The 13,013-nt window shown below is 47.3% G+C and overlaps 1 protein-coding gene across 1 annotated transcript in view; it reads left to right on the forward strand.

Annotated features, from left to right (window-relative positions):
- The window catches only part of LOC139265316 (endothelin-converting enzyme-like 1), a 103,919-nt gene extending 94,827 nt beyond the window's left edge, over window positions 1-9,092 (forward strand). Inside the window, exon 18 of the mRNA XM_070882284.1 lies at window positions 8,930-9,092. Coding sequence (XP_070738385.1) covers window positions 8,930-9,029 — 100 coding nt within the window. The 3' untranslated portion in view covers window positions 9,030-9,092. The remainder of the gene's footprint in view (window positions 1-8,929) is intronic.
- The last annotated feature ends 3,921 nt before the right edge of the window (window positions 9,093-13,013 follow it).

Genomic DNA, 13,013 nt, shown 5'->3' on the forward strand with positions numbered 1-13,013 from the left:
CATCAACCACGAGGTGATCCTGCTACTGCCGGCGGAGACGCAGGATTTGAGCAAGGCCATCCCGATTGCCTAATCATGCATGACGACGGACAAAAGCTTAAAGCAGATATCATTGAAAAATCGGAACTTGACAAGTACTGTAAACAAGATAGTATCGTCGTTTGGCAGAGCTGCATATGGCAGGGCCTACCCGACTGCGTACGCGAAACCTGTGGCTGCTCAAAGTCTGCCAATGGGAATGAATCCGATATCACCATGTTGGCGTTGTGGGGGAAATCATCGGCATCATCAGTGTCGGTTTAAACAGTATATTTGTAAAGGCTGTTCGAGAGTGGGGCATCTCCAGCGCATGTGTCCGCAACTGAGCAAGCGTGCTGCAACACACCACGTGGAGGATAATGACCAGTCTAGCATGGATCCGGATATGCAATCCGAGATACCAAAGGAGTAAGTGTATGGACTGTATTCGGTCCTAACAAAGAGCCAACCGATAATGATTAACGTAAAACTTAATGGTGTGCTGGTATCGATGGAATTGGACACGGGTGCGAGTCAATCAATAATGAGCCAGAGGACATTCAACAAGCTGTGGTATACTAAAGCTGTGAGGCCTAAGCTGACTCCAGTCAATGCCAAGTTGCCTACATACACTAAAGAACTCATAACGGTGATTGGCAGTGCAGTAATCAAGATGTCGTATGATGGTATGGTTCACGATTTACCGTTATAGATTGTTTCAGGCATTGGTCCAACATTGTTTGGCAGGAACTGGTTCGAAAAAATCAAATGGAACTGGAACGAGATCAAAGCATTGTCATCGTCGGAGGATACTCCATGTGCTCAAGTGCTGAGCAAATTCCCCTCGCTGTTTGAACCAGGCATCGGCAATTTCACAGGAGCCAAGGTACAGATCCACGTGGACTCGAATGCAAGACCCGTCCATCATAAAGCTTGGGCAGTTCCGTACATGATGAGGGAGACGGTCGAAGTCGAATTGGACAGACTCCAGCGTGAAGGGATCATATCACTGGTCAAATTTAATGAATGGGCCAGCCCCATTGTTCCCGTGTTGAATAGTGGTGGCATTGTCACGAGGTTACGATCAACCGAGTTTCGAAACAGGATCAATACCCTTTACCGAAGGCTGATGACCTGTTTGCAATGCTAGCCGGGGGGAAATCATTCACAAAACTAGATCTGACGTCAGCTTACATGACACAGGAGCTGGTCGACACGTCGAAGAAACTTATGTGCATCAACACTCATAAAGGACTGTTTATCTACAACAGGTGCCCTTTTGGAATTCGCTCGGCTGAAGTCTGTCCCCAGAACCGTCGTGTTCCAAGATGACATACTGGTCACAGGTCGTGACTCCGGCGAACATCTGAACAACCTGGAAGACGTTCCACATCATCCAGACAAAGTGGGACTCAGAGTGAAATGCTCGAAGTGTGTCTTCATGGTACCGGAAGTTGAATTCCTGGGGAGGAAAATTGCTGCTAACGGTATCAAGCCTACGAACTCAAAAACCAAGGCCATCAAAATGCACCCAAGCCTCAGAATGTGACGGAGCTGCGTTCGTTCCTTGGTCTACTCAACTAATTCGGTAATTTCTTACTAGATTGAGCACCTTATTAGAGCCACTGCACATGCTGCGAAGAAAAGGCGACAACTGGATTTGGGGTGCGTCTCAAGATAGAGCTTTTGAGAAAGCTACTAATCTGCTTTGCTCTAACTAGCTGTTGGTACATTATGATCCGTGTAAGTGTCTAGTATTGGCCTGTGATGCTTCGTCATATGGAGTTGGTTGCGTGCTCCAACAAGCTAATGAGTCGGGCAAATTACAACCTGTTGCATATGCTTCAAAAAGTTTGTCAAAGGCGGAAAGAGCCTATAGCATGGCAGAGAAAGAAGTACTAGCCTGTGTATATGGGGTTAAAAAGATGCATCAGTATCTGTTTGGTCTTTGATTTTGAACTGGAAACAGATCACAAGCCACTCATTTCATTGTTTTCGGAAAACAAAGGTATCAATACCAATGCACCGTCCCGCATCCAGAGGTGGGCGCTGGCATTATCTGCCTATGATTATGTAATTCGCCATAGACCGGGCACTGAGAATTGTGCCAATGCATTGAGCCATCTGCCGTTGGCCACACTGGAGGTGGAAACGCCACAACCGGCAGACCTACTGTTAGTCATGGATGCTTTTGAAAGTAAAGTAACCCCTGTCATAGCCCAACAAGTTAAAATCTGGATCAGCCAGGACCCGATATTATCGGTTGTGAAACATTGTATCCTTAGTGGTGATTGGTCTGCCATACCCAAGCAAATGTGTGAGGAGACCAAACCTTACATCCGTCGCAAAGTCCAACTATCCATTCAATCAGATTGTAATCTGTGGCGTAATCGTGTTGTTATGCCCAAGAAAGGCAGAGAGAAATTTGTGCATGATCTATATAGCATGCATCCCGGTACTGTCATGATGAAAGCCATTGCCAGGTCTCATGTATTGTGGCCTAGAATTGACTCTGATCTGGAATCATGTGTGCATCAGTGCAACACTTGCATGCAGCTTAGTAAAGCACCAGCGGAATCGCCGCTGAGTCTGTGGTCGTGGCCATCTAAACCATGGTCGAGGATCCACATCGACTTTGCAGGTCCCTTCCTGTGAAAGATTTTCTTAGTTGTGGTGGATGCTTATTCCAAGTGGATAGAGTGTACGATCATGTCATCCAGCACATCCACAGCTACCATTGAGAGCCTTCGTGTCATGTTTGCTACGCATGGTCTGCCTGACATCGTTGTAAGCGACAACGGATCTTGCTTCACCAGTATGGAGTTTCAACAGTTCATGAAACTCAATGGTATCAAACATGTGAGGTCAGCACCATTCAAACCCGCATCCAATGGACAAGCAGAGCGTGTGGTCCAAACCATCAAGCAGAGTATGAAACGTGTAACTCAAGGTTCACTGCAAACTCGCTTATCACGCATATTGCTTAGTTACAGGACAAGACCCCACATGCTTACCGGGGTCTCCCCTGCTGAACTATTGATGAAACGAGGTCTCAAGATCAGGCTCTCTCTTGCCCACCTTGACTTGAATAATCGTGTCGAATACAGACGTCAAAGTCAGCAAGGGTATCATGATCGCACTACTGTGTTACGCGACATTTCTATCAATGATCCTGTGTATGTACTGAATTATGGTCAAGGTCCCAAATGGATCGCCGGTACTGTTACGGCTAAGGAGGGTAACAGAGTGTTTATCGTTAAGCTCAAGAATGGGCAGACATGCAGGAAACATGTCGATCAGATAAAGCTGCGGCACACGGATGAACCGGAATAGTCTGAGGAAGACTCAATCAGTGACCAACCCATCATAGGCAGTCCCTCGGAATCGAGGAAGACTTGCTTCCGCTCCTGAAGTAAGTTCTTTGGTGGCTGAACAGTCCAATATGTGAGCCACAGAATCTGTCACAGGTGGGACAGATCATTGTTGAGGGAAGGGGTGGGTGGGACTGGTTCGCCGCACGCTCTTTCCGCTGTCTGCGCTTGATTTCTGCAGGCTCTCGTCCTATTTGGCCCTGGTCCGGACATGAATTGGGTCTGTGATGGATCCATTGGTAAGGATCACAGCCTGCATGTAGTCATGGAGCAGGCGGAGGATGGTGACGAACTTTTGGGGGCATCCAAAATGGATGAGGACACGCCATAGACCCTCGCGGTTGACAGTGTCAAAGGCCTTTGTAAGGTTGAAGAAGGCCATGTATAAGGGCTGGCGCTGTTCTCTGCATTTTTCCTGTAGCTGTCGCGCTGCAAAAATCATGTCCATTGTGCCTCATAGAGGACGAAATCCGCACTGTGACTCCGGGAGGAGCTCCTTGGCCACGGGAAAAAGACGGTTGAGGAGGACTCTAGCGATGATTTTCCCAGTGGCTGATAGCAGGGAAATTCCTCTGTAGTTGCCGCAGTCAGACTTGTCCCCTTTTTTAAAGATGGTCACGATTACTGCATCTCTGAGATCCCCCGGCATGCTTTCCTCCCTCCAGATGATAGAGATTGTCGCATCCTTAACTCTTAAACATAATCACACGAGGCAAGTACTGCAGACACAGTCACTCTGTGACCTTCACCTTTATTCCCTGGACCAAGGAGTGCTGGCCTTGCGAGGGACCTCCCCTTATATACCTGAATCTCCAGGTAAGGAGTGTCTCCCACAAGTACACCCCCTGTGGTCAAGGTGTGCATTTCTAGTAAGTATGTACAGTATGTAGTGGTTACATGAGGGTTACATTTGTATAAGGGTTACAGTAGTATGCTGGTTACATACATGATATCACCTCCCCCTCACATCTTTTTGACTCAAAGGTTAAGTCTATCAGGTGGTCGACGCTCTCTCGTGGAGCGCCGCAGTTGAGGCTCTGGTGGCTGAGCCGTGGCATGCGTTTCTGTCATTTGAGGTGATTCCGGCCTGTCCGGGCTGGCTGCAGGGACTGTGCATGCTGATGATTGTCCTTGTTGCTTGTCCACTGGCAGTGGTGTGGTTGACATCTCATGCTCTTCTTCATGTTCATCGGTTTCTTTACTTGGTCCAAGTGTTTACGGCATATCTGCCCATTATTGAGTCTGACCTTATGACCCTGTTTCCTTCTTTACCAATTACGGTGCCCTCCAGTCACTTGGGTCCCAATGCATGGTTAAGTACAAATACCGGATCATCCATTTCTCTATACCTCTCCCTTGAGTTACGATCGTGGCACTCGGTTTGGGACTGGCGCTTGCCCTCAACAATGTCTGCCAGGGTTGGGTGGATGAGGGACAGCCGCGTTTTGAGCGTATGTTTCATGAGGAGTTCCGCTGGCAGAACTCCCGTGAGCGAGTGCGGCCAGGACCTATAGGCCAGCAGGAGGCGCGATAGGCGGTACTGCAGAGAGGGTCCTTGGATGCGGAGCATGCCTTGCTTTATGACTTGGACCGCACGTTCCGCCTGGCCATTGGAAGCCAGCTTGAACGGCGCCATCCGGACATGTTTGATGTTATTACCCGACATAAACTCCTGGAATTCATAGCTGGTGAAACACGGGCCATTGTCGCTGACCAGAATGTCCGGTAAGCCGTGGGTCACGAAAACCGTGCGCAGGCTTTCCACGGTGATGGATGTCGTGCACAAGTTTAATATGATGCACTCGATCCATTTCGAGTATGCATCGACAATTATCAAGAACATTTTTCCCATGAACGGGCCCGCATAGTCCACATGAATGCATGACCAAGGCTTGGTGGGCTAGGGCCACGGGCTGAGCGGGGCCTCCCTGGGGGCGTTGTCCAGCTGGGCACATGTCGTGCACCTGCGAATCCAGTGTTCCAGGTCTGAGTCGATCCCCGGCCACCATACATGTGACCGGGCAATGGCCTTCATTAACACGATGCCAGAGTGCTCACTGTGGAGTTCCCTGATGAATGCTTCCCTCCCCTTCTGGGGCATGACCACTCGGCTGCCCCATAGCAGGCAGTCAGCTTGGATGGAGAGCTCATCCATCCGTCTCTGAAACGGTCTGACCTCCTCGGGGCACGCCCCGTGCATGGGCGCCCAGTCCCCCGTCAGGACACATTTCTTTATCATGGATAGGAGGGGGTCCCTGTTGGTCCAGAGTTTGATCTGGTGGGCTGTGATGGGAGAGCCTGCGGTGTCAAAAGCCTCAACGGCCATGACCATCTCAGCGCTTTGCTCCACCGCCCCCTCGGTGGTGGCAAGGGGAAGCCTGCTGAGCGCGTCAGCGCAGTTTTCGGTGCCTGGCCGGGCCGTATGGTGTAGTCATACGCAGCCAGCGTGAGAGCCCATCGCTGTATGCGAGCTGACGCATTTGCATTGACCGCCTTGCTGTCGATCAACAGAGAAGTTAACGGCTTGTGGTCCGTTTCTAACTCGAACGGTCTGCCGAAAAGGTATTGGTGCATTTTTTTTACACCATAAACGCAAGCGAGTGCTTCCTTTTCGACCATGCCATACCCACGCTCTGCCTGGGAGAGCGACCTGGAGGCATAAGCCACCGGTTGGAGTTGTCCGTCTCCATTACCCTGCTGCAACACACACCCAATCCCGTATGATGATGCATCGCATGTTAAAACTAGTTTTTTGCAGGGTCATACAACGTTAACAGTTTGTTAGAACAAAGCAGGTTGAAAGCCCGTTCTCGACAGTCCCCCCAAAACCATTCGCAACCCTTACGTAGGAGCACGTGTAACGACTCCAACAATGTGCTTAAGTTCGGCGGGAAGTTCCCGAAATAGTTGAAAAGTCCCAGGAATGATCGCAACTCTGATGTGTTGCCGGGCCAGGGCGCACGACGGATCACCTCCATTTTGGATTCGGTAGGCCGGATCCCGTCTGCGGCAACCCTCCTGCCCAAAAATTCGACCTCTGGGGCCAAAAACACACAGGTTGGCCTTCTTCAGCCGCAGACCTACCCAGTCCAGTCGATGTAGCACTTCCTCCAGGTTGTGGAGGTGTTCCTCGGTGTCTCGACCTGCTATTAGGATGTTGTCCTGGAATACGATTGTGCCGGGAATGGATTTCAGCAAGCTTTCCATGTTTCTCTGAAAGATGGCGGCCATCGAACGGATGCCAAAAGGACAAGGGTTTATTCATCTACCGTTGTAGATGAATAAACCCTTGTGGGTCATGATGGTGGTCAGAAGCTTGGATTCTTCAGCCAGTTCCTGAATCATGTAGGCCGAAGTGAGGTCCAATTTAGTGAACAGCTTGCCACCTGACAACGTGGCAAAAAGTTCCTCCGCTCTCGGAGGCGGGTATTGGTCCTGCAGGGACACCCGGTTGATGGTGGCTTTGTAGTCACCGCAGATCCTAACCGAGCCGTCTGCTTTAAGGACAGGATCAATGGGACTTGCCCAGTCACTGAATTCAACGGGCGAAATTATGCCCTCTCTGAACAGCCTGTCCAGTTCACTTTCAATTTTCTCACGCATCACGTACGGCACCGCTCTGGCTTTGTGGTGCACTGGTCTGGCGTTCGGGGTGATGCGTATAACTACTTTTGTGCCCTTGAACGTTCCGACACCGGGTTGAAACAGTAACCCGAATTTTTGTAGTACCTGTGAGCATGAGCTTCGCTCCACAGATGAAATGGTGTGCACATCCCCCCATTTCCAGTTCATCTCGGCTAGCCAGCTCCTTCCCAAAAGCGCGGGGCCATTTCCCGGAACAATCCAGAGTGGCAGCCGGTTCTGTGACCCATTGTGTGTTACCACCAAGTTTGCACTGCCTGACACTGGAATGATCTCTTGGGTGTACGTCCGTAGCTGCGTAGCTGTGTGGCCATAGTTTCTCAAATTGTTGTGCACTCATGAGGGACTGGCTAGCTCCCGTGTCCAGCTCCATGCGCCATTCAATAAAACTTTCATCATCATGGGTGGCGTTTTGGTGTATGAGCTGTGGACGTCAGCCACATGAACCCGCTGAACTTCAGCATCCATGGCTTTACCCCAGACATTGTCCTGCACTGCAAGCCCCTCACCTGATTTCTCTGTTTCATAGATTAGCCTCGCTACTGGCTGTTCGCAAACCCTAGCCAAATGTCCTCTGGCATTACAATTCCTACAGATGAACTGCTGAAATTTGCAGCTTTTCGTATAATGTCTGCCCCCGCATCTCCAGCATTGGCTGAGATCGTTGTTCACAAAAGGACTGTTAGCAGGCATTCCTCTCTGATTGTTCCCTTGGTTGTTTCTAAACACTCTGATGGTGGGTGTTAATGGTCCCCTTGATGGCGTGAGAACTTACAGAGGCTGGCCAAGCACTGCAAGTCTGACACAAAGTCCGAGATGTTTTGCCCTTCCCGATGTCGGTGTGTGTAGAACTGGTGCCGGGCCATTTGTATGCTGCTCGCCGGTTTTAAGTGTTCGCTGATCAGCTGGCTGAGCTCTTCAAAAGACTTCGTGGCCATTTTGTGGGGTGCGAGCAGGTCCTTCATCAGCGCATACATTTTTGTCCCGCAGGTTGTTAGTAGATGCGCCCTCCGCTTGTCCGCCGCATCCTCTCTCAGCCAATCCTTTGTGACAAAGGTCTGCTGGAGTCTCTCCACAAAATCGTCCCAGTCTTCACCCACACAGTAACGTTCCTCTGAGCTACCGGCGGCCATCCTCTGGGTTCAGTGATTCCCGTTTCCCGTCGTCAGGTGTTGCGTCTTTAACTCTTAAACATAATCACACGAGGCAAGTACTGCAGACACAGTCACTCTGTGACCTTCACCTTTATTACCTGGACCAAGGAGTGCTGGCCCTGCGAGGGACCTCCCCTTATATACCTGAATCTCCAGGTAAGGAGTGTCTCCCACAAGTACATCCCCTGTGGTCAAGGTGTGCATTTCTAGTAAGTATGTACAGTATGTAGTGGTTACCTGAGGGTTACAATTGTATAAGGGTTACAGTAGTATGCTGGTTACATACATGACAACTGCTGCACTGTATGTCAAAAGGGACCAGGCACTATTTGCCTTCCACTACCTCACCCTAAGTGACGATTCAACACGTGAATCAAAAAAGTGTATGTCAGCAGCCTATTTGATTATGTAGGGCTGATTGACCCAAGCCCAATCCTCTTCTCACCCAACTTCCACTTTCACTCAATAACGATCAGAGCTGGGAATCTTTGCTGTTTTCCCCCTCCCTAGTCTAGGAGCACTGTCAATTCTAATGCCTCTCCTGCCACCCAGCCAGATCACGTAACTCAGTGCAGACCCAGGATTGACTGTAGGACCTTCGGAACTGTGTGGTTCAGCTAGGTTATTTATTTTACCAACTAGGCCATAAATAGATGTTAATAAACATACCCCTAACATAATATAGATTTACGAGAATGAGTTGTGTACCTTGCAAAGTGGTAACCTTCCTTTTTATTTTAACAGGGTTATTGGGAGTGTTTCCCAGTTTGATGAATTTGGAAGGGTATTCCATTGTCCTAAAAGAGCTCCAATGAATCCAGTTGAAAAGTGTTCGGTGTGGTGATTTCAAATTCACATATTATCATTTAAACAACTGTATTATGTTTTTTGTTAATGTTTAGTAAAATGTGGCCAGTTCTTTTTATTATCTTGATCACATTTTTAATTTCTTAAATAAAAGCAGCTGAATATCATTATTTTATTATTCACCTGCTATGGACATCTTTGTGTAAGAAGTTCTTGAACGTTTTGTTCAAATAAGAAGCTTTTCCTTTTCACCATGCCTTGTTGCCAGTCTTAAACTACTTTAAGAGAACAATATGTTTCTTCATGATTGCGCTGTACTTCATGTTACCATAGCAAAATCGTGTTTCAATGTATGGCAATCAGTAAAAATCAAGCAGGATGTATTAGACTGGTTGAATATTTGTGCACTTTACTAAAAGCTTAACAGAAGATGTCTTGTAAATAAAAAAATGTGTATAAAGAAGTAATCAACAGTTTCTTTTTCTTTAAACCACAGAAGAAAGCAGAATAAAATGCACTGAATTACTTGAGGGTTTTAATTATGTGATACCCAGTTAAACAAAGGTTATTTAGTCTACAATTATGTGATGAAATTGAAAATATGGCTAGTTATGATTTGTATTTTTTAAATCTAGTGTAATGAAAAACAAACCTGTATTGTCTTTTTAAATGTAAGATGGCTGTAGGTATCAACTATTCTGGTCTTTACACATGCTGTCAAACAGTGACTTTTGTCATTTGAAAAATTGTTTAGTACCTCTATATTTTTGCACCGCTTTGAAATTAGAACATGGCTGTGGATAAGTATTGGCTGTGGATAGTGTAAGAAAGCGAGGTTTCGGTATCCTGACAAATACATGGCGAGGAACCAGATGAATCCTTAATACCCTCCTTTAACCCCTCACTAAGGAGCCATCTGTGGTTTACCTCTCACCGTAGATCCTGGGATGAAATAAGCTTGACTTGGCTTGCCGAACTGTCTTACATTTAAGAACATAAGAACATAAGAAATAGGAGCAGGAGTAGGCCATTTGGCCCCTCGAACCTGCTCCGCCATTCAATAAGATCATGGCTGATCTGATCATGGACTCAGCTCCACTTCCCTGCCCACTCCCCATAACCCTTTATTCCCTTATTGCTCAAATATCTGTCTATCTCCGCCTTAAATATATTCATTGACCCAGCCGCCACAACTCTCTGGGGCAGAGAATCCCATAGATTTACAACCCTCTGAGAGAAGAAATTTCTCCTCATCTCAGTTTTAAATGGACGGCCCCTTATTCTAAGACTATGGGCCTAACATTGTCCAACCCCTTTTTTCGGCGCACTGACCTGAAGCACGCCGTGTTTGCGTGCTGGAAAGGGCGCCAGAAAAAGGGGCCCCATCCTGGTCGCCCTTCGGAGTCCCCGGAGTCGTGGCATGGTGTGGAGGCTGAAGAGGGGGGTGGAGCAACAGGCCAGCGCAGAAGGCACTGCCGGTACCTGCGTGCATGCTCAGTGAGAGCTGCGCGCATGCTCCTGCCCTCCCAGCGCGTCCTGTGGGCTGTGAGTAGGACCCGATGCTCGCAGCCCCTATCCCCGGCTGAAGGGACACCCGATCTCACTGCACCCTATTCCCGGCCGAGTGGCCTCCCATATCACCGGCCGGCCCGCTGAATTCCCGGGCAGGTAAGGACTTTGCTTTTATTTTTTATTTAGTGGCTGTGCTTGTGTGGCTGTGCTTTAAACTTTTGATTGGGGGGGGGGATGAGGAGGAGAGTTTTTTGGGGGGGAGGAGGAGATTTTTTTTGGGGGGGAGGAGGAGGAGAGTTTTTGGGGGGGGGAGGAGGAGGAGAGTTTTGGGGGGAGAGGAGGAGAGTTTTTGGCGGGGGGGAAGAGATGAAACTTCCAGACCCAGGAGCTGTGATTCCTCTGGTGCACGTCTTCTCAGGCAGACTTTAAAGATAAAGTAAGGATTTACTTTTTTTAAATTGTATTTTAATGGTTTGAGCTTTTCGTTAATGTTTGCTGCTTGGTTGTTGAGGTCCTCTCCAGTTCCCTTCCCTCCCCTATCCCTGCCCTAATGTCTGTCGAATGTGCACTGCTTTTTCAAGGTTTTTCAGCACATATGCTGACCTAAGTGGATTTGGAGTACGTTTTTGCTGGCCAAAGTGGCATAAATGGCCAAAATGTCATAAGTGTCTGGGAATGCCCACTTTTGGAAAAAAAAACTGACCAAAAAAAAATCGTACCTAACTGACTAACTCTGGAGCAAATTTTTGGGGGAAAATGGCATTTTCTAACTCACGCCAGAAAAAACAACTTACTCCAAAAAAATTAATGTAAGTCATGGCCAATATTGGGCCCTATGTCCCCTAGTTTTAGTTTTCCCTATGAGTGGAAATATCCTCTCTGCATCCACCTTGTCAAGCCCCCTCATTATCTCATTATCTTATAAGTTTCAATAAGATCACCTCTCATTCTTCTCAACTCCAATGTGTGAGGCTCAACTTACTCAACCTATCTTCATAAGTCAACCCTCATCTCCAGAATCAACCTAGTGTACCTTCTCTGAACAGCCTCCAATGCAAGTATATCCTTCATTAAATCCCGTCACCAAAACTGTACGCAGTACCCTAGGTGTGGCCTCACCAATACCCTGTACAGTTGTACCAGGACTTCTCTGCTTTTATACTCTAACCCCCTTGCAATAAAGACCAACATTCAATTTGCCTTCCTGATCACTTGCTGTACCTGCATACTAACTTTTTGTGTTTCATGCACAAGGACCCCCAGGTCTCTCTGTACTGCAGCACTTTGCAATTTTTCTCCATTTAAATTATAATTTGCTTTTCTATTATTTCTGCCAAAGTGGATAGCCTCACATTTTCCCACATTATACTCCATGTGCCAAATTTTTGCCCACTCAATTAGCCTGTCTATATCCCTTTGCAGATTTTTTATATCCTCCTCAATTTGCTTTCTCACCCAACTTTGTATCATCAGCCATTTATCCCAGTTCAGATTAAAATAAATGTAATTTACTAACCATTGGTTAACCCTGCTACACGACTGAATTAACACGTTCTTACTAAATCATCAAGGAAGTAACCAGACCACAAAACATGCACTAAACACTATTTATTGGTTACAAATCACAACTTAAATTTAAAGTTGGGTACACAAGCATTTAATAGACATCCATAAATATAATCAGAGTTACCTAGTAGTTGGAGAGCAAATCATTAATGGACATAGTTACTTAACAAAGTAACAAAAGGTTACACAGGCAATTCAGGGTATCATTGTAAGTCATCACTAGCAATGACCAGAGTCTGAGGTTATAAATTGGTAAGATTACTTTAAGAGTAATTACTTAGATAGCAGATAAGTTAACAGCTTTAAACAGCCAGTCTATCAAATAGCTCAACTCTACTTGTGTAATGACCAAGGTTCAGTAATGACACAACCTCATCCTCACAATTGGTATGGTTGAGTCAATCTCCTTCCTTTCTTGGGACATGGCCATTAGCTTCTGTAGCATTGATTCAATGTACCCCTTCATGGAGGGGTGTATTTTTAGGTGGTGGAGGTGCAGATTTGGGAAGTGCTGCTTAGGAAGCCTTGGCAAGTTGCGACAGTGCACACTGCATCCGTGGTACGCCAGTGGTGGAGGAAGTGGATGTTTTGGCTAGTGGGTGAAGTGCTGATCACACGGACTGCATTGTCCTGGATGCTGTTCAGATTCGTGAGTGTTGATGCAGCTGCATCCATCCAGAGAGCATTCCATCACACCCTTGATTTGTGTCTTGTAGCTGGTGGAAAGGCTTTGGGAAGTTCGGAGGTGAGCCACTTGCCACAGAATACCCAGCCTCTGCCCTGCTCTAGTAGCCAAGGAATTTATGTTGTTGGGACGATAGAGTTTCTAGGTGTTGAGAGCGAGGTTGTAACAGATCTGGGTGAGAGTTTTATCACAGGAAGATGGTGAGAGTATTAGGATTTGAGAAGAAAGGAGGATGTAGGTTGTAAGGAAGACAAGGTA

This window comes from Pristiophorus japonicus, chromosome 6 (assembly GCF_044704955.1).
Source record: "Pristiophorus japonicus isolate sPriJap1 chromosome 6, sPriJap1.hap1, whole genome shotgun sequence".
Classification (NCBI taxonomy): Eukaryota; Metazoa; Chordata; class Chondrichthyes; family Pristiophoridae; genus Pristiophorus; species Pristiophorus japonicus.